This window comes from Oncorhynchus gorbuscha, linkage group LG04 (genome assembly GCF_021184085.1).
Source record: "Oncorhynchus gorbuscha isolate QuinsamMale2020 ecotype Even-year linkage group LG04, OgorEven_v1.0, whole genome shotgun sequence".
Taxonomy (NCBI): domain Eukaryota; kingdom Metazoa; phylum Chordata; class Actinopteri; order Salmoniformes; family Salmonidae; genus Oncorhynchus; species Oncorhynchus gorbuscha.
In genome coordinates this window covers 31437710-31459553 of record NC_060176.1, presented here as the reverse complement: position 1 = coordinate 31459553, position 21844 = coordinate 31437710, and the positions used below count along the sequence as shown (strand labels likewise).

The window sequence follows — 21844 nt, the reverse complement described above, 5'->3', positions numbered from 1 at the left end:
GTAAGCACAACCCCCACCTGTGGACATCGGGCCCTCATACCACCCTCATGGAGTCTGTTTCTGACCATTTGAGCAGACACATGCACATTTGTGGCCTGCTGGAGGTCATTTTGCAGGGCTCTGGCAGTGCTCCTCCTTGCACAAAGGCGGATGTAGCGGTCATGCTGCTGGGTTGTTGCCCTCCTACGGCCTCCTCCACATCTCCTGATGTACTGGCCTGTCTCCTGGTAGCGCCTCCATGCTCTGGACACTACACTGACAGACACAGCAAACCTTCTTGCCACAGCTCGCATCGATGTTCCATCCTGGATGAGCTGCACTACCTGAGCCACTTGTGTGAGCTGTAGACTCCGTCTCATGCTACCACTAGAGTGAAAGCACCGCCATCATTCAAAAGTGACCAAAACATCAACCAGGAAGCATAGGAACTGAGAAGTGGTCTGTGGTCCCCACCTGCAGAACCACTCCTTTATTTGGGGTGTCTTGTTAATTGCCTATAATTTCCACCTGTTGTCTATTCCATTTGCACAACAGCATGTGAAATGTATTGTCAATCAGTGTTGCTTCCTAAGTGGACAGTTTGATTTCACAGAAGTGTGATTGACTTGGAGTTACATTGTGTTGTTTAAGTGTTCCCTTTATTTTTTGAGCAGTGTATATATATGAGAGAGAAATGGAAAGAAACATTAAATGGACAGAGTTCTCATGTTCAAACCCACTTATCAGCTGGTACCCTGTCGCCCACATTGACACCCACATACACAGATAACTGTTTCATCTGCTTGTGTGTGCCCAACTCTCAGAATACAGACACACCGAATACACAGATATATACATACACACACACACCACTAAACACACAGAGAATCGTTTGATCTGCTTGTGTGCCCAGATCTCTCTCCATTCTGAATACACAAGCCATGCCCATCTGAGAGTGTGCCAGTGTTTTTCTATCAAAGCGTCCAGCATACAGTCTATGCCAAGAAATGCAGTGTGAGGATGGCTAGTCTTATTCCTCTCTGGTACGTCTCCTCTTCCAGCTGTAGTGTAATATCTTCTTTTCCTTTTTTTTATCTCTGTCCTTGTTTCTTTTTCTTTGATGCGTTTTCCACTTTCCCAAAAATTTGAAATATCTCCAGGCAAGAGGGCAATTATCAAATCAAATCAAATTATATTGGTCGCATACACATATTTAGCAGATGTTATTGAGGGTGTAGCAAAATGCTTGTGTTCCTACTGGAGGAAGGAGGGAGGAGAAAGGGATGATAGAGGAGAAGAAGAGGTGGGAGGGGGGACGAAGACATGCAACTAACATGACCTTACTGATCAGTCAGTCATGATGAAAGCCTTAAATAAAAGTTTATCACCATTGAAGACAACATCAAAGAAGAGAGGAGTTTGAGAATCACTGCTCTCTCTCCTCTCATCCTACTCCCTAGTCTGATGCATGCTAAACAAAGCCCCATATACAGGCATTTGTGTGGGCTCCCATGACAGAGAAAATGAGAGTGAGTGAGAGAGTGAGTGAGAGTGAGTGCGAGAGAGAGAAAGAGACTGTGGGACAGAGAGATAGTACAAAGAGAGACATGAAAGCGTGAGATAGAGATATATTAACAGAAAGAAAGGACGTGAAAGCAGTGAGGTCTTAGCAGCAGTCTAACAGGGTATATTCTCTGGAGTGATGAAGAGAAACGTGATAGCCTGTGCTAATCGAAAAACACCAGCAAGCTTGCGTGTATTCGAAAGAAAAGGATGGGAAATGTTTTCCAATGCACGCAGACATGCACACACACAAGTAACATAGTTACACCGCGGAGCAGCAGGCTCTAGCACGACAGCTGTCAGCAAGGAGAGTGGGACAGGGCATTCCAGGAATCTGTGTCAGGGAACGCTCAGAGAGCCATAATGAGTGAGGGAGACAGACTTCTGCAGCCATTTAACATGTCACTGCTCAGTGCTCAAGCTCAATCATTGCTACAATGGTAACAGCTGGATCTGCCATCACCAACTTGTCTCAAATCTGTTCAACCTCAGCTGAACCTTTTTATTTTTTTACTTTTTCCATTTTTCTCCCCAATTTCGTGACATCCAATTGGTATTTACAGTCTTGTCTCATCGCCACAACTCCTGTACAGACTCGGGAGAGGCAAAGGTCGAGAGCCGTGCGTCCTCTGAAACACAACCCAGCCAAGCCGCACTGTTTCTGGACACAATGCACGCTTAACCAGGAAGCCATCCACACCAATGTGTCGGAGGAAACACCTTACGCCTGGTGACCGTGTCAGCGTGCATTGCGCCCGGCTTGCCACAGGAGTCGCTAGTGCGCGATGGGACAAGAACATCCCTGCTGGCCAAACCCTCCCTTAACCCGGACGACGCTAGGCCAATTGTATGCCGCCCCATGGGTCTCCCGGGCGCGGCCGTCTGCGACAGGGCCTGGACTCGAACCAGGATCTCTAGTGGCACAGCTAGCTTGTCTTTTTAAGGCTTTGTCAGGTGAAAGCAATAGTGTCAACTGCTAGACCGCTGCTCCACTCGGGAGGCCAACCTCAGCCAATCCTATCCTTATCTCTTTTCTTTTATGTATACTTGACTGGAAGTATTGACACTATTGCTTTCACCTGACAAAGCCTTAGAAAGACAAAGGTTGTCAGTGGCACTTCCCAAACACTGAACTCTCTCACTCCCGTCCCACATGATAAAGTTGTAGCCCAACTGCAATCCTCCATGCCTCTAACCTAGTAACCCCTTTGTTTACATTCCACTTGAGAAATAGGGTGCTTGGCATTCTGGGTAGAATTCCAACAGGCAGTCTGGCCACAACAGGTTTTCTGTGTGTGTGTGTGTGTGTGTAGCAGAGGAATTTGAGGTACCATACGTGTTTTCTGCATGACAGTGTAGAAGCCTCTGATGTAGCATGTATGGTGCTGGCGTTAGTGCTGGGCGATATGGCCAAAACATCATATCTTGCTATTTAAAAAATAATATTGCTGGTATGATGGCATTTGACAGTGTTTTTAAATTATAACATTTCTAAATTTGCTTTATAAGTAGTGCATGAACTCAGGGTGGCAACACATACATTCTAAGTGATTTCAATGGGTCTTTCTCCATTCTGATTGTTTATACTGTTCAATTCAACTGTCCTGAACTCATTTGAGATAATTTCCACTCTGCTATATAAATCAAATCAAATGTGATTTGTCACATACACATGGATAGCAGATGTTAATGCGAGTGTAGAGAAATGCTTGTGCTTCTAGTTCCGACAATGCAGTAATAACCAACAAGTAATCTAGCTAACAATTCCAAAACTACTACCTTATAGACACAAGTGTAAGGGGATAAGAATATGTACATGAAGATATATGAGTGAGTGATGGTACAGAGCGGCATAGGCAAGATACAGTAGATGATATTGAGTGCAGTATATACATATGAGATGAGTATGTAAACAAAGTGGCATAGTTAAAGTGGCTAGTGATATATGTATTACATAAGGATGCAGTAGATGATATAGAGTACCGTATATACGTATACATATGAGATTAATAATGTAGGGTATGTAAACATTATATTAGGTAGCATTGTTTAAAGTGGCTAGTCATTTATTTTACATCATTTCACATCAATTCCCATTATTAAAGTGGCTGGAGTTGAGTCAGTGTGTTGGCAGCAGCCACTCGATGTTAGTGGTGGCTGTTTAACAGTCTGATGGCCTTGAGATAGAAGCTGTTTTTCAGTCTCTCGGTCCCAGCTTTGATGCATCTGTACTGACCTCGCCTTCTGGATGATAGAGGGGTGAGAACAGGCAGTGGCTCGGGTGGTTGTTGTCCTTGATGATCTTTATGGCCTTCCTGTGACATCGGGTGGTGTAGGTGTCCTGGAGGGCAGGTAGTTTGCCCCCGGTGATGTGTTGTGCAGACCTCACTACCCTCTGGAGAGCCTTACGGTTGTGGGTGGAGCAGTCGCCGTACCAGGCGGTGATAGAAGTTTGTGAGTGCTTTTGGTGACAAGCCGAATTTCTTCAGCCTCCTGAGGTTGAAGAGGCGCTGCTGCGCCTTCTTCACGATGCTGTCTGTGTGGGTGGACCAATTCAGTTTGTCTGTGATGTGTACTACCCTCTCCACTACTGTTCCATTGATGTGGATAGGGGGGTGTTCCCTCTGCTGTTTCCTGAAGTCCACAATCATCTCCTTAGTTTTGTTGACGTTGAGTGTGAGGTTATTTTCCTGACACCACACTCCGAGGGCCCTCACCTCCTCCCTGTAGGCCGTCTCGCCGTTGTGTCGTCCGCAAACTTGATGATTGAGTTGGAGGCGTGCGTGGCCATGCAGTCGTGGGTGAACAGGGAGTACAGGAGAGGGCTCAGAACGCAACCTTGTGGGGCCCCAGTTTTGAGGATCAGCGGGGTGGAGATGTTGTTGCCTACCCTCACCACCTGGGGGCGGCCCGTCAGGAAGTCCAGTACCCAGTTGCACAGGGCGGGGTCGAGACCCAGGGTCTTGAGCTTGATGACGAGCTTGGAGGGCACTATGGTGTTAAAGGCCGAGCTGTAGTCGATGAACAGCATTCTCACATAGGTATTCCTCTTGTCCAGATGGGTTAGGGCAGTGTGCAGTGTGGTTGAGATTGCATCGTCTGTGGACCTATTTGGGCGGTAAGCAAATTGGAGTCGGTCTAGAGTGTCAGGTAGGGTGGAGGTGATATGGTCCTTGACTAGTCTCTCAAAGCACTTCATGATGACGGAAGTGAGTGCTACGAGGTGGTAGTCATTTAGCTCAGCTATCTTAGCTTTCTTGGGAACAGGAACAATGGTGGCCCTCTTGAAGCATGTGGGAACAACAGACTGGGATATGGATTGATTGAATATGTCCGTAAACACACCAGCCAGCTGGTCTGCGCATGCTCTGAGGGCACGGCTGGGGATGCCGTCTGGGCCTGCAGCCTTGCGAGGGTTGACACGTTTAAATGTTTTACTCACGTCGGCTGCAGTGAAGGAGAGTCCGCATGTTTTAGTTGGTCCGTGACGGGGCTGGTTTTCTTTTTGTAGTCCGTGATTGACTGTAGACCCTGCCACATACCTATTGTGTCTGAAGCCGTTGAATTGAGATTCTACTTTGTCTCTATACTGACGCTTAGCTTGTTTGATTGCCTTGCGGAGGGAATAGTTACACTGTTTGTATTCGGTCATGTTTCCAGTCACCTTGCCCTGATTAAAAGCAGTGGTTCGCGCTTTCAGTTTCACGCGAATGCTGCCATCAATCCACGGTTTCTGGTTTGGGGATGTTTTAATCGTTGCTATGGGAATGACATCATCAACGCACATTCTAATGAACTCGCACACCGAATCAGCGTATTCGTCTATGTTGTCGTCTGATGCAATACGGAACATATCACAGTCCACGTGATGGAAGCAGTCTTGGAGTGTGGAATCAGATTGATCGGACCAGCGTTGAACAGACCTCAGCACGGGAGCTTCTTGTTTTAGTTTCTGTCTGTAGGCAGGGATCAGCAAAATGGAGTCGTGGTCAGCTTTTCCGAAAGGAGGGCGGGGCAGGGCCTTATATGCGTTGCGGAAGTTGGAATAGCAATGATCCAAGGTTTTTCCAGCCCTGGTTGCGCAATCGATATGCTGATAAAATGTAGGGAGTCTTGTTTTCAGATTAGCCTTGTTAAAATCCCCAGCTACAATGAATGCAGCTTCCGGATATATGGATTCCAGTTTGCAAAGAGTCAAATAAAGTTTGTTCAGAGCCATCGATGTGTCTGCTTGGGGGGGAATATATACGGCTGTGTTTATAATCGAAGAGAATTCCCTTGGTAGATAATGCGGTCTACATTTGGTTGTGAGGAATTCTAAATCAGGTGAACAGAAGGACTTGAGTTCCTGTATGTTGTTATGATCACACCACGTAGGGCTGCATGATATGGGCAAACAATCAAAACCTTATTTTGAACCAAATGTTGCTATAGCGATTTGACTTATGATTTAGAGCAAAACACTTGGGTGAAATGTTGGAATCATGGAAGTAGAATGATTATTTCAATTCTATAATTAGAATATGATAGTGGGCACTTTAAATAGTGTTCTTTGACACAAAAATGAATAGAAATGCCAAAGAGGAGTGAAAACAGCATTGTTGTTATCAACATTGTTGCATATGCTGCATTGGCCATGCAGACTGAACGTAAGTGTCTTGTGGTTGAAGAATGTGCTCCTTGAGTGACAGGGGGTGGGGCTAGGTCTGAAGAGAGAGAGAGCGGAGAGATCTGGAGAGAGACTGAGCGGAAAGAGATGACTCAAGTAGCGAAGTAAACTATAAAAATGGACGTTAAACACGGCGTATCACATTTAACAAACCAAACATTCAAATACCGTTATAGAAGGTAAAGTAAAAACCTAAACCAGTCCATGCATCAATACCGGTATATTGTAAAATACAGCCTGCATATGTTAATTCCACCTAAATCCGATGTGTGTGTGTACTTACAGCAGTCGGACTCATCAGACCAGTCTCCACAGTCGTCATCTCCGTCACAGTGGTAAATGTCCAGAATACAGCGTCCGTACGCACATTGGAACTCTTCAACACTACAAGTGGCCGTCATTACATCAGATGCTACAGAGAGAGAGAGAGAAAGGGAGAGGGGTACATATTTAATATACATTCTCTTTCAACCCCAAACTTTTCTGTCATAAACTATAAAGACAGTGTGTGGTTCTGATGTAACAGTATAGCTTTCGTCCCCTCGCCCGACCCAGGCACATCCACAACAGTCACCCACGAAGCATCGTTACCCATCGCGCCACAAAAGCAGTGGCCCATGCAAAGCAAGGGGAACAACTACTTCAGGTCTCAGAGGGAGTGACGTCACCGATTGAAACGCTATTAGCGCACACCACCGCTAACTAGCTAGCCATTTCACATCGGTTACACTCACCCCCCTTTTGACCTCCTCCTTTTCTGCAGCAACCAATGACCCGGGTCAACAGCATCAATGTAACAGTCCGTCCCCTCGCCCCGGGATTGAACCAGGGACCCTCTGCACACATAAACAACTGACACCCACAAAGCATCGTTACCCATTGCGCCACAAAAGCCGCGGCCCTTGCAGAGCAAGGGGAACAACTACTCCAGGTCTCAGAGCGAGTGATGTCACCGATTGAAACGCTATTAGCGCACACCACCGCTAACTAGCTAGCCATTTCACATTGGCTACACTAACATTCAGTTTGTTTTACACTAGGGCAGTCAAAATAGGTCAGGGATGAGGATAATTTGGAGAAGTTGGGAATGTTGACACACACACCCCTTGACAACAAAGGGAAGATAAGGCACGGAGTGTATAGTCGTGGCCGAAAGTTTTGAGAATGACACACATATACATTTTCACAAATCAGTTTGTATGATGGCAATTTGCATATACTCAAGAATGTTATGAACAGTGATCAGATGAATTGCAATTAATTGCAAAGTCCCTCTTTGCCATGCAAATTAATGAATCCCTAAAAACATTTCCACTGCATTTCAGCCCTGCCAAAAAAGGACCAGCTGACATCATGTCAGTGATTCTCTCGTTAACACAGGTGTGAGTGTTGACGAGGACAAGGCTGGAGATCACTCTGTCATGCTGATTGAGTTCGAATAACAGACTGGAAGCTTCAAAAGGAGGGTGGTGCTTGGAATCATTGTTCTTTCTCTGTCAATCATGGTTACTTGCAAGGAAACATGTGCTGTCATCATTGCTCTGCACAAAAAGGGCTTCACAGGCAAGGATATTGCTGCCAGTAAGATTGCACCTAAATCAACTATTTATCGGATCATCAAGAACTTCGAGAGAGGTTCAATTGTTGTGAAGAAGGCTTCAGGGTGCCCAAGATAGTCCAGCAAGCGCCAAGACAGTCTCCTAAAGTTGATTCAGCTGCGGGATCGAGGCACCACCAGTACAGAGCTTGCTCAGGAATGGCAGCAGGCAGGTGTGAGTGCATCTGCATGCACAGTGAGGCGAAGACTTTTGGAGGATGGCCTGGTGTCAAGAAGGGAAGAAGCCACTTCTCTCCAGGAAAAACATCAGGGACAGACTGATATTCTGCAAAAGGTACAGGGATTGGACTCTGAGGACTGGGGTAAAGTCATTTTCTCTGATTAATCCCCTTTCAGATTGTTTGGGGCATCCGGAAAAAAGCTTGTCCGGAGAAGACAAGGCGACAGTAAAGCATCCTGAGACCATTCATGTGTGGGGTTGCTTCTCAGCCAAGGGAGTGCGTTTCTCACTGAGTTCTCACTGAGTTCCCTGAATTCCTATCAGACCTTGTAGTCATTGCAGATAATATTCTAATCTTTGGTGACTTTAATATTCACATGGAAAAGTCCACAGACCCACTCCAAAAGGCTTTTGGAGCCATCATCGACTCAGTGGGTTTTGTCCAACATGTCTCTGGACCCACTCACTCTCACAGTCATACGCTGGACCTAGTTTTGTCCCATGGAATAAATGTTGTGGATCTTAATGTTTTTCCTCATAATCCTGGACTATCAGACCACCATTTTATTACGTTTGCAATTGCAACAAATAATCTGCTCAGACCCCAACCAAGGAACATCAAAAGTCGTGCTATAAATTCACAGACAACACAAAGATTCCTTGATGCCCTTCCAGACTCCCTCTGCCTACCCAAGGACGCCAGAGGACAAAAATCCGTTAACCACCTAACTGAGGATCTCAATTTAACCTTGCGCAATACCCTAGATGCAGTTGCACCCCTAAAAACTAAAAAAATGTCTCATAAGAAACTAGCTCCATGGTACACAGAAAATACCCGAGCTCTGAAGCAAGCTTCCAGAAAATTGGAACGGAAATGGCGCCACACCAAACTGGAAGTCTTCCGACTAGCTTGGAAGGATGGTACCGTGCAGTACCGAAGAGCCCTTACTGCTGCTCGATCGTCCTATTTTTCTAACTTAATTGAGGAAAATAAGAACAATCTGAAATTCCTTTTTGATACTGTGGCAAAGCTAACTAAAAAGCAGCATTCCCCAAGAGAGGATGACTTGCACTTTAGCAGTGATAAATTCATGAACTTCTTTGAGGAAAAGATTATGATTATTAGAAAGCAAATTACGGACTCCTCTTTAAACCTGCGTATTCCTCCAAACCTCAGTTGTCCTGAGTCTGCACAACTCTGCCAGGACCTAGGATCAAGAGAGACGCTCAAGTGTTTTAGTACTATATCTCTTGACACAATGATGAAAATAATCATGGCCTCTAAACCTTCAAGCTGTATACTGGACCCTATTCCAACTAAACTACTGAAAGAGCTGCTTCCTGTGCTTGGCCCTCCTATGTTGAACATAATAAACGGCTCTCTATCCACTGGATGTGTACCAAACTCACTAAAAGTGGCAGTAATAAAGCCTCTCTTGAAAAAGCCAAACCTTGACCCAGAAAATATAAAAAACTATCGGCCTATATCGAATCTTCCATTCCTCTCAAAGATTTTAGAGAAGGCTGTTGCGCAGCAACTCACTGCCTTCCTGAAGACAAACAATGTATACGAAATGCTTCAGTCTGGTTTTAGACCCCATCATAGCACTGAGACGGCACTTGTGAAGGTGGTAAATGACATTTTGATGGCATCGGACCGAGGCTCTGCATCTGTCCTCGTGCTCCTAGACCTTAGTGCTGCTTTTGATACCATCGATCACCACATTCTTTTGGAGAGATTGGAAACCCAAATTGGTCTACACGGACATGTTCTGGCCTGGTTTAGGTCTTATCTGTCGGAAAGATATCAGTTTGTCTCTGTGAATGGTTTGTCCTCTGACAAATCAACTGTACATTTCGGTGTTCCTCAAGGTTCTGTTTTAGGACCACTATTGTTTTCACTATATATTTTACCTCTTGGGGATGTTATTCGAAAACATAATGTAAACTTTCACTGCTATGCGGATGACACACAGCTGTACATTTCAATGAAACATGGTGAAGCACCAAAATTGCCCTCGCTAGAAGCATGTGTTTCAGACATAAGGAAGTGGATGGCTGCAAACTTTCTACTATTAAACTCGGACAAAACAGAGATGCTTGTTCTAGGTCCCAAGAAACAAAGAGATCTTCTGTTGAATCTGACAATTAATCTTAATGGTTGTACAGTCGTCTCAAATAAAACTGTGAAGGACCTCGGCGTTACTCTGGACCCTGATCTCTCTTTTGAAGAACATATCAAGACCATTTCGAGGACAGCTTTTTTCCATCTACGTAACATTGCAAAAATCAGAAACTTTCTGTCCAAAAATGATGCAGAAAAATTAATCCATGCTTTTGTCACTTCTAGGTTAGACTACTGCAATGCTCTATTTTCCGGCTACCCGGATAAAGCACTAAATAAACTTCAGTTAGTGCTAAATACGGCTGCTAGAATCCTGACTAGAACCAAAAAATTTGATCATATTACTCCAGTGCTAGCCTCTCTACACTGGCTTCCTGTCAAAGCAAGGGCTGATTTCAAGGTTTTACTGCTAACCTACAAAACATTACATGGGCTTGCTCCTACCTACCTCTCTGATTTGGTCCTGCCGTACATACCTATACGTACGCTACGGTCACAAGACGCAGGCCTCCTAATTGTCCCTAGAATTTCTAAGCAAACAGCTGGAGGCAGGGCTTTCTCCTATAGAGCTCCATTTTTATGGAACGGTCTGCCTACCCATGTCAGAGACGCAAACTCGGTCTCAACCTTTAAGTCTTTACTGAAGACTCATCTCTTCAGTGGGTCATATGATTGAGTGTAGTCTGGCCCAGGAGTGGGAAGGTGAACGGAAAGGCTCTGGAGCAACGAACCGCCCTTGCTGTCTCTGCCTGGCCGGTTCCCCTTTTTCCACTGGGATTCTCTGCCTCTAACCCTGTTACGGGGCTGAGTCACTGGCTTGCTGGGGCTCTCTCGTGCCGTCCCTGGGGGGGATGCGTCACCTGGGTGGGTTGATTCACTGTTGTGGTCGGCCTGTCTGGGTTCCCCCCTTGGGTTGTACCGTGTCGGAGATCTTTGTGGGCTATACTCGGCCTTGTCTCAGGATGGTAAGTTGGTGGTTGAAGATTTCCCTCTAGTGGTGTGGGGGCTGTGCTTTGGCAAAGTGGGTGGGGTTATATCCTTCCTGTTTGGCCCTGTCCGGGGGTGTCCTCGGATGGGGCCACAGTGTCTCCTGACCCCTCCTGTCTCAGCCTCCAGTATTTATGCTGCAGTAGTTTATGTGTCGGGGGCTAGGGTCAGTTTGTTTATCTGGAGTACTTCTCCTGTCCTATTCGGTGTCCTGTGTAAATCTAAGTGTGCGTTCTCTAATTCTCTCCTTCTCTCTTTCTTTCTCTCTCTCGGAGGACCTGAGCCCTAGAACCATGCCCCAGGACTACCTGACATGATGACTCCTTGCTGTCCCCAGTCCACCTGGCCATGCTGCTGCTCCAGTTTCAACTGGCCTGGGCCCTAGGACCATGTCCCAGGACTACCTGACATGAGGACTCCTTGCTGTCCCCAGTCCACCTGGCCATGCTCCTGCTCCAGTTTCAACTGTTCTGCCTTACTATTATTCAACCATGCTGGTCATTTATGAACATTTGAACATCTTGGCCACGTTCTGTTATAATCTCCACCCGGCACAGCCAGAAGAGGACTGGCCACCCCACATATGCTCTCTCTAATTCTCTCTTTCTTTCTCTCTCTCGGAGGACCTGAGCCCTAGGACCGTGCCCCAGGACTACCTGACATGATGGCTCCTTGCTGTCCCCAGTCCACCTGACTGTGCTGCTGCTCCAGTTTCAACTGTTCTGCCTTATTATTATTTGACCATGCTGGTCATTTATGAACATTTGAACATCTTGGTCATGTTCTGTTATAATCTCTACCCGGCACAGCCAGAAGAGGACTGGCCACCCCACATAGCCCGGTTCCTCTCTAGGTTTCTTCCTAGGTTTTGGCCTTTCTAGGGAGTTTTTCCTAGCCACCGTGCTTTTACACCTGCATTGTTTGCTGTTTGGGGTTTTAGGCTGGGTTTCTGTACAGCACTTTGAGATATCAGCTGATGTACGAAGGGCTATATAAATAAATTTGATTTGATTTGATTTTGAGTGGGCTGACTCACAGTTTTGCCTAAGAACACAGCCATGAATAAAGAATGGTACCAACACATCCTCCGAGAGCAACTTCTCCCAACCATTCAGGAACAGTTTAGTGACAAACAATGCCTTTTCCAGCATGATGGAGCACCTTGCCATAAGGCAAAAGTGATAACTAAGTGGCTCGGGGAACAAAACATCAATATTTTGGGTCCATGGCCAGGGAACTCCCCAGACCTTAGTCCCATTGAGAAATTGTGATCAATGCTCAAGAGGCTGGAGGACAAACAAAAACCCTCCAATTCTGACAAACTCCAAGCATTGATTATGCAAGAATGGGCTGCCATCAGTCAGGATGTGGCACAGTAGTTAGTTGACAGCATGCCAGGGCGGATTGTAGAGGTCTTGAAAAAGAAGGGTTAACACTGCAAATATTGACTCTTTGCATCAACTTCATGTAATTGTCAATAAAAGCCTTTGACACTGATGAAATGTTTGTAATTATACTTCAGTATTCCATAGTGACGTCTTACAAAAATATCTAAAGACACTGAAGCAGCAAATTTTGTGGAAATTAATATTTGTGTCATTCTCAAAACATTTGGCCACGACTGTACACCTGTATGAGGCCCTTTGAAATCCTGCTGCCAATCCTTTATCTATACTATTGAAATCCCCTCGCCCAGAGAGAGAGAAGAGAGAGAATGAGGACACACGTACAGCACGTGTCTCAGGGGGTTTTGGGATATGCAAAAATCGAAACATTTCCATTTCACAACATGCGTATATATAATATGAGTCTGATGGTCCTTAATACTGAATAGTGTCTGTTCCAGGTGTGTAGGTGTCACAATAAGAATACTGGAAGAGATGGAGACCCACACACTGTAGAAAAAAGGAATACTTTCAAAACTGAGGCTTGAATGCAATTACTAAAACATCATGGTGGCTGAATTTTTTTTAGCAGAAACGTTTGTGTTTTGTTTTCACCTTTCATTTATGCACTGATGATGTTTTGGGCATCAGGATGTTTTTTTATTTTGTGTTTAAGCTTTAGTTTTGGATTAATTCCTCTTTTGACAGTGTCAGGGTCTCCATCTCTTGTCCATGTGTGAAACAGGACAAATATAAGCACACACACACACACACAGGGCAACTCACGGCAGTTTTCCTCGTCTGATCCGTCCTTGCAGTCAGTGTCTCCATCACAGTACCAGTGTTCAGCAATGCAGCTCCCATCTGTACAGCGAAACTCCTTATCGGAACACTTACGCATGTCTGTGTGAGAGAGTGAGTGTGAGTGAGTGAGTGAGATAGTGGGGAGAAAGAGAGAGAAAGTAAGAGAGAGGGAAAGAGATATTGAGTTATTAAAGTAAACGGATTGAGTTGTGACAAAGACAATAACTTTCTGAATATATGTGTATACTGTAGGAGTGAATGTGTGGTGTGCACGTGTGTGTTTGTGCATGTGTAGCTCACCACACAGCTCGTCACTGTTATCCCCACAGTCATTGTCCCCATCACAGTGCCACAGGCTGCGGATGCAGTAGCCGTTCTGACAATGGAACTCATCCTCTTCACACTCTCTAGGAGCTACAGACAAAGAGAGAGACAGGATGTCAATGAAAGGACAAATCCCACAAACAACATCCTATACACCACTTGTATGATGTACAAGTGTGCACGCACCGCATGCTCACACACAACAGCTTAGTAACATTTCTCTTACATTCATACAGAGAAAAGTAGCTGTCTATTAACCTCCAGTGGACAACCTCCCATCAAATCAAAGTTTATTTGTCACATGCGCCGAATACACCACGTATTGACCTTACAGTGAAATGCTTACTTACAATTCCTTAACCAACAATGCATAGTCTTATGGCTTGCGGGGTAAAAGCTGTTGAGAAGCCTTTTAGTCCTAGACTTTGCGCTCCGGCCTATGACTGGGGTGGCTGGAGTCTTTGCCCATTTTTAGGGCCTTCCTCTGACATCGCCTGGTACAAAGGTCCTGGATGGCAGGCAGCTAAGCCCCAGTGATAAACTGGGCCTTGCAGTCGAAGGCTGAGCAGTTGCTGTACCAAGCAGTGTTGGAACCAGTCGGGATGCTCTCGATGTTGCTGCTGTAGAACCTTTTGAGGATCTGAGTACCAATTCCAAATCTTTTTAGTTTCCTGAGGGGGAATAGGCTAGGGGATAGGGAATAGTGCCCTCCGGTTGCATTTGTGTTCTTGACCACAGGGACTATGGTGGTCTGCTTGAAACATGTTGGTATTACAGACTCAATCAGGGACATGTTGAAAATGTCAGTGAAGACACTTGCCAGTTGGTCAGCACATGCCCGGAGCAACTGTCCTGGTAATCCGTCTGGCCCAGCGGCCTTGTGAATGTTGGGCAGCTCGCGGCTGTGCTTCCCTTTGTAGTCTGTAATTGTTTGCAGGCCTTGCCACATCCGATGAGCATCGGACCGGTGTAGTACAATTCAATCTTAGTCCTGTATTGGCGCTTTGCCTGTTTGATGGTTTGTCTGAGGACGTAGCAGGATTTCTTATAAGCTTTCGGGTTAGAGTCCCACTCCTTGAAGGCGGAAGCTCTACACTTTGGCTCAGTAGGGATGTTGCCTATAATCCATGGTTTCTGGTTGGGGTATGTATGTACAGTCACTGTGGGGATGACGTCATTGATGCACTTATTAATGAAGCCAGTTACTAATGTGGTGTACTGCTCAATGCCATCGGAGGAATCCCGGAACATATTCCAGTCTGTGCTAGCAAAACAGTCCTGTAGCTTAGCATCAGCATCATCTGACCACTACTTTATTGACCGAGTCACTGGTGCGTGCCTTCAACTTTAGTTTTTGCTTGTAAACAGGAATCAGGAGGATGGAATTATGGTCAGATTTTCCAAATGGGGGGCGAGGGAGAGCTTTGTATGTGTCTCTGTGTGTGGTGTAAAGGTGGTCTAGAGTTTTTTTCCCTCTGGATGCACATTTAACATGCTGATAGAAATTAGTTAAGACTGATTTCAGTTTCCCTGCATTAAAGTCCCGGCCACTAGGAGTGCCACCTCTGGGTGTGTGTTTTCCTGTTTGCTTATTTCCTTATACAGAGTGCGGTCTTAGTGCCAGCATCCGTCTGTGGTGGTAAATAAACAAACAGCCCAAAAGAATATAGATGAAAAATTTCTTGGCAAATTTTGTGCTCTACAGCTTATCATGACATACTCTACTTCAGGCGAGCAAAATCTAGAGACTTACTTAGATTTTGTGCACCAGCTGTTATATATATATATATATATATATATATACACAGACCATGTTCCCTCATGCTGTTCTATCTAGCTGGTGCAGCGTACATCCCGCCAGCTGAATGTTATCCATGTCGTCATTCAGCCATGATTTGGTGAAACATATGATATTACAGTTTTTGATGTCCCGTTGATTGGATATTCGTGATCATCTATCTTTGGCAAGGAATATTGATGGTAAAGGCAGATTCCCCACTCGCCGTCGGCGGATCCTTACAAGGCACCTCTTCCTGTGTCCTCTATACCTGCGTCACTTTCTCCTACCAATGACGGGGATATTGGCCTTGTCGGGTGTCTGAAGTACATCCTGTGCGTCTTTCTTGTTGCAGAAACAAATCTTTGTCTAATCCGAGGTGAGTGATCGCTGACCTGATATCCAGAAGCTTTTTTTTGACGTAAGATACGGTGGCAGAAACATTATGTACAAAATTAGTTACAAATAACGTGAAAAAACCCACATAATAGCACAATTGGTTAGGCGCCCGTAAAACGGCTGCCATTTCTTCCACCGCCATCTTCACTCTGATGGTTAACCTCTGATCTAAAATACATTGTCATATCCAGCACAACAACCCCCCCAAAACCTCCTTACAATAATTTATCTGATGTAATCTTTAGTTCCACTTACTAGCTCTCTTAGGCCTACAACAATAGTCCTGGCTAAAGGAGGGACAGGTAAACAGGTTAGTATCAGAAGGAAGTAGTTAGTATCAGAAGGAAGTACCATGATTTCTGCCTGAATAGCCCCAGACCGGGGGTGATATATTATTTCAAGCATGTTTGTGTGCATGTGTGTGTGAGGGGGGTTGCTGCCTTAGAAGGTTAACTAATTATGAAATCTACCTCAATTATACATGGACTGCGAATAAAATGCATACAGAGGCTCAGTAAAAGAAATCCACTTACAAATGTGACGGCAGTTCAGCGGAGTAGAAAGACAGGAAAAAAGGGACGGCCGCAGAAATGTTTGAGGATAAAATTCGTATTTTTCATTGAGACTGTACTTCCTACCTCAGTGACTATTGCGACGGAACGTGACCCATATCTACTACCTCTCATCTCTTTCTCTTGTTTTCTCACACACAGGTATCCTGTGCTTTATGACCCAACAGAGTCCTCAGAACAGAAAAGACGAGATATATTCGTATTGAAGATTACTCTCGCCCCTCTCCTATTCAGATGCAACAGAGTAGGAGAAGGACCCGGAACGGGAGCACAAGACAAAGCTAGCCCCTAGATTAGTCTTTAAACTACAAGTCTATTGCTGAATCTCATTCCAAAAACTCACTTGGCACATTTAGTAGAATTTAATTGAATCTCTCATCTGTCTCCCTCTTTCCCTCCCTCTAATTCTTAAGCCAGAAAGTTCAGAAGTGACGTGTCCTTAGGCAGATCATCAGTCAGAGAGCGGGCAGAGGTTAGAGATGAAAGGTCACTGTGATTCATTACCAGGGTCATTATGCATTGAGGTGTGTTTGTGTGTGTGTGAAAAAATAAATAAAACAAAATATATTCATTTTATAACTCGTTTATTACCTATGCATTTTCAGGATTTGCCTTCCCTCCTTGCCCCTGCCTGCCTTGCATCCTCCTCTCATCCCATGAGTTGACATAGAAAAGAGCAGAAGTTGTGAACAATCCCATCAGACTCCAGTCCTACCTACCTACAGGTTATAAAAAAGAGCAGAAGCTCAGAATAGTATTTTAACCTAGGTCTGGTGTGTGATAACACTGTGGATATGTAGTTATGAGTGTTCGTTCTGCTGAATGTTTGACAAACAAACTAAAACATGAAATGAACGTAGGAACACACACCCATACCGGCATACTCACTCACACACACACACACACACACACACACACACACACACACACACACACACACACACACACACACACACACACACACACACACACACACACACACACACACACACACACACACACACACACACACACACACACACACGTCTCTTTTTCCAGTTTTGTTGTCTGAAACTTTGACAAGTCGCTAAGCTCAAGTGGAGCATGACGGATTCTCCCCCGTCTTTCTCCTTTCTCTTCCCCTTCTCTCTTTAAATAATGGAATAAAACAACAACAGTGGTGGTAAAGAAACTAGGGAGGGAGACAGAAAGACCGAGAGAAAAAGGCCTGAAATAATAAGTAGGCCAAGGAGCGACGGAGGGGGAAATTTACAGGGCTGTGGCATGTGGATGAAAAATTAATGGCTGGCTCACGGCAGACGGACCCCCCATCAGGATGGGATTCTACGTCTGGCTCCTAAAATATGGGTCAGACAGGAGAGAGGGAAGCAGGGAATGAGAGAATCGGAGCGAGTGAAATAGCGAGAGAGAGAAAATCGGAGAAAGAGAATCAGAGAGAAAGAAAGCCCATCTCTATACAGAGTTATCTGGGGAAAAAACAAGGGAACGAGAGAATCTGAGAAAGAGAGAGAGCTTACCTCCATCTAACGAGTAATTTAGAAAAAAAGGATGAACTGAGGTACAAGCTGGCAGGGTTAGCTTGGATCAATTACATCTCCAGAAATTCAGGAAATTCAATCCATGGAGTTGGAAATGAATCGTACCAAGTGTCTCATTCCGATCTATGTGGTGATCTCTGATAATGACTTAATGGGTGCAGAGGTGTGTGGACTGAAATCTATCTCAACCACAGGGTACTTATTGTGACACATTATTGTAATAGACAGTTGTGAATGTGTGTGTGCAAGCACAACCTTATAAATCCCTTTAAGCATTTAAACATATTTAAATTAATCCAGAACATTATTTTGAAGGCTCCCTCAAGAGCCATAGTATAGTTTAAATAATTTCCCGGCATACATTTCCACTCACTACACAGGGTATATAGAAGTATGATCAGGCCAATGGAAATACTCAGCCTCTACATGGATAATATTGGACACTTTCAACCCAGTGAGTCACTCTGGATCAAAGCAGTTGGACAAAGTCTTCATTTAGACTGACCACTAACTACATCTCAACCCAGAAACAACTCCGACACTGACAGCTGGAGTGGATAGGGAAACATCAGTGCCATGTGTATGGCTGCTTCCCAAATGGCACCCTATTCCATAGGGCTCTGCTCAAAAGTAGTGCACCAAATAGGGAATAGGGTGCCATTTGGGATGAAGCATATAAGTACATGTAAGTATAAATATGCACCAATTCCTGACGTGTGTAAGTACATGGCGATATAAATATGAGTGTATAAATACACACACTACCACTCTCTCGATGCCTTTCTACTGCTGCCAGCCAGCTGAAGCCTTTTCCAGTTTCTTTCCCCGGCACGTGCACACACATGCATACACAAATGCACACACACACCCAGGCAACAGGAGGAAGCATGTGAACGGTAAGGTAAAAGGTCATCCTCAGAGTCAGGTGTGGTTGCCATGGGAGCAGTGACCTCCCTAATGGTGTGTGTGTGTGTGTGTGTGTGTATATGTCACTACGAAAACTGTGTGTGTAGTGACACACACACACACACACACACACACACACACACACACACACACACACACACACACACACACACACACACACACACACACACACACACACACACACACACACACCCCCGTATTGGAAGAAAAGGTTCCATATCTGTGGATATCTTTACATTACATGTTTATGATATTCTAGAGCATACAGACAATTTCCAATAAAATCTAAATTGTATTTGTCACATGCGCCGAATACAACAGGTGTAGTAGACCTTACAGTGAAATGCTTACTTATAAGCCCTTAACCAACAATGCAGTTGAAAAAAATACCTATAAAAATAGAAGTAAAAAAAAGATTGATAAGTAAAACTGATTTAAGTTTCCCTGCATTAAAGTCCTAGGCTACTAGGAGTGCTGCCTCTGGGTGAGCATTTTCTTGTTTGCTTATGGCGGAATACAGCTCATTCAATGCTGTCTTAGTGCCAGCCTCTGACTGTGGTGGTATGTAAACAGCTACAAAGAATACAGATGAAAACTCTCTCGGTAGGTAGTGTGGTCTACAGCTTATCATGAGAAATTCTACCTCAGGTGAGCAATAGCTTGAGATTTCCTTAGATATCGTGCACCAGCTGTTGTTTACAAAAACACATAGACCACCACCTCTTGTCTTGCCAGACACCGCTGTTCTATCCTGTTCTAAAAACATCTGAATTAATGGCGGACAAGAAGTCCCCGCTTGGGATAGCATTTTCCAGAAGAAAAATAAATAATTTTGCGGAATGAACTAAAGTGGGCACCTGATCCCGTTTCACTCCATTGCATTGGCTTGGCAGAAGAAAACAGTCCTGCCCGACTCGTTTGGAGGATGAAGGATCCCACCATGACACCCTGCAGATGTAAATAACTTGTTGTGAACTTCCCAGGCACCAGGATAATCACCATATCCCAGGATCATATTCAGGAGTGTTACATCACAATGTTAGATAGAAATAGATTCACCCGTGTTATTGTGTACCATGCAGATTTGTTAGGACATTGTAATTTATGAAGCTCATTCTAAGATACAGATATGATGTCTGACCCAGGGGAATGCACTGAACAAGTCTTCGACCATAATTAGTTGAATTGGGTGTTAGTGAAGGGCTGGAACAAAAAAAACAACTGTAAACTCTGGTCTTGTCTATTTAAAAAGACAAGTGGTCCTTCTGTAGCTCAGTTGGTAGAGCATGGCGCTTGTAACGCAAGGTTAGTGGGTTCGATTCCCGGGACCACCCATACGTAGAATGTATGCACACATGACTGTAAGTCGCTTTGGATAAAAGCGTCTGCTAAATGGCATATATTATTATTATTATTATCCTGCCGGTACATCGTATAACCTGCCAACTGTATGTTGATGTTGTCGTCGTTCAGCCATGAAGCATAAGATGTTACAGATTTTAATGTCCGGTTGGTAGTTTAATCTTCCTCGTAACGTTTGAACGTTTTCTAACAGAATGAAGGAAGGTTGGGGTTTATTCGATCGTGAATTCGATCTGTGAATTCTCAGAAGGCAGCCAGACCTTCAGCCCCTCTTCCTCCGCCTCCTCTTTACGCAAATCACGGGGATCGGGGCCTGTTCCCAGGGAAGCAGAGTATCCTTCACGTCGGGCTCGTCAGAGTCATGAAAGGAAAAAGAGGATTCTGCTAGTCCGTGGTGAGTAATCGCAGTCCTGATGTCTAGAAGTTATAAGAGACGGTAGCGGCAACATTATGTACAAAATAAGTAAAATAATAAGTTACAAACAACGCAAGTAAACGAACAAAAAAACTAATCGGCTGGGGGCACGTAAAACGCTTGCTATCTTCTCCGGCGCCATCCTGCGTCTGTCATCCTCTGACTTGCCTTGTTGATAGTGTTAAGGCAGAGCAGAGCATTATTATGGTGAGACTTCTCCGCATTTTAGCTACTGTTGTACCAATATGTTTTCACCATGACAGTTTACTACAATCCAGGGTTATTCCAAGCAGTTTAGTCACCTCAACTTGCTCAATTTCCACATTATTCATTATGAGACATAGTTGAGGTTTCGTGAATGATTTCTCCCAAATACAATGCTTGCTTTCTTGCTACACATTGCAACCGGCTCGATTCGGTCTTGTGTAGCAAAATTTGAAATTGTGTTTTTTACATTTGATAAAAGTAGAGACTTGGAGCTAGAAAATGGTATACCATATTCTATGGTTGAGAAACAATGGAAAAGTAATTCTGATTTGAAAGTTGTTTGAATGTTTTGGTACTACTACTGGAAAGCTCTTCTTTGTCTTCACCCATTCAGCATTGTTCACACCCTCTTAAGCTTTAGCCCCACCCATCTCTTTAAGGGTTGATCTGAGCGTTCTGTCCTAACAACAGCAGTTGTTGGCTAGCTTGCTAGCTATTTCCAGACACAAATGAGAGAACAGCTCACTGACCATTTTACTCACCTTAGCAGAGCTGGTTAGGCTATTTTTATGTTATCCAGAGCGTTGGTGACTGCAACTATGCTGTTGGCAACAATTTTTGCTTTTTTTTGCCAACGGCCATATTCATCAGGTGTTGAGCGTTCGTAACTTTTGACAGTTATTCTGTGCTCAAGCACCCAAGCTAGCTGGCCAACTTTGGCTATCTTACTAGCTGACTAGCAAAATCAATGATGAGACCTTCATGTTGGGTCTTGTGAAAAATGGCGGGTGGGGAAGCAAAACCTACTGAGTGATAGTGAGAGAGGGAGATAAGCCGTGTGGAGAAACTGCTTTTTTCACCCGATCTGTCCAACTTATCACCTCTAAAATATAAATAAAACACTATGAAGTGTTTATATAATGTGTCATAACATGCCTACTTGAAGGTTTGTGTTGAATTTGAATCAGGTTTTTTAGGGAGGTGTTAAAGTTATCTTCAGAAGTAAACAGCTGCTGTAGCAGCTTTTGAGAGT

At 44.5% G+C, this 21844-nt stretch overlaps 1 protein-coding gene across 4 annotated transcripts in view; it reads right to left on the bottom strand.

Annotated features, from left to right (window-relative positions):
* lrp4 (low density lipoprotein receptor-related protein 4) overlaps positions 1–21844 on the bottom strand; it is a 242510-nt gene that overhangs the window by 64597 nt on the left and 156069 nt on the right. For 3 of the 4 annotated variants that reach the window (XM_046346503.1, XM_046346501.1, XM_046346502.1), the window contains exons 4-6: positions 13591–13704; positions 13273–13389; positions 6495–6623 (exon numbers count right to left, since the gene is read on the bottom strand). In XM_046346503.1, the coding sequence (XP_046202459.1) occupies positions 6495–6623; positions 13273–13389; positions 13591–13704 (360 nt within the window). Of the gene's footprint in view, positions 1–6494; positions 6624–13272; positions 13390–13590; positions 13705–16953; positions 17247–21844 lie in introns of those variants that run through there. The other variant, XM_046346504.1, reaches the window with a different exon arrangement.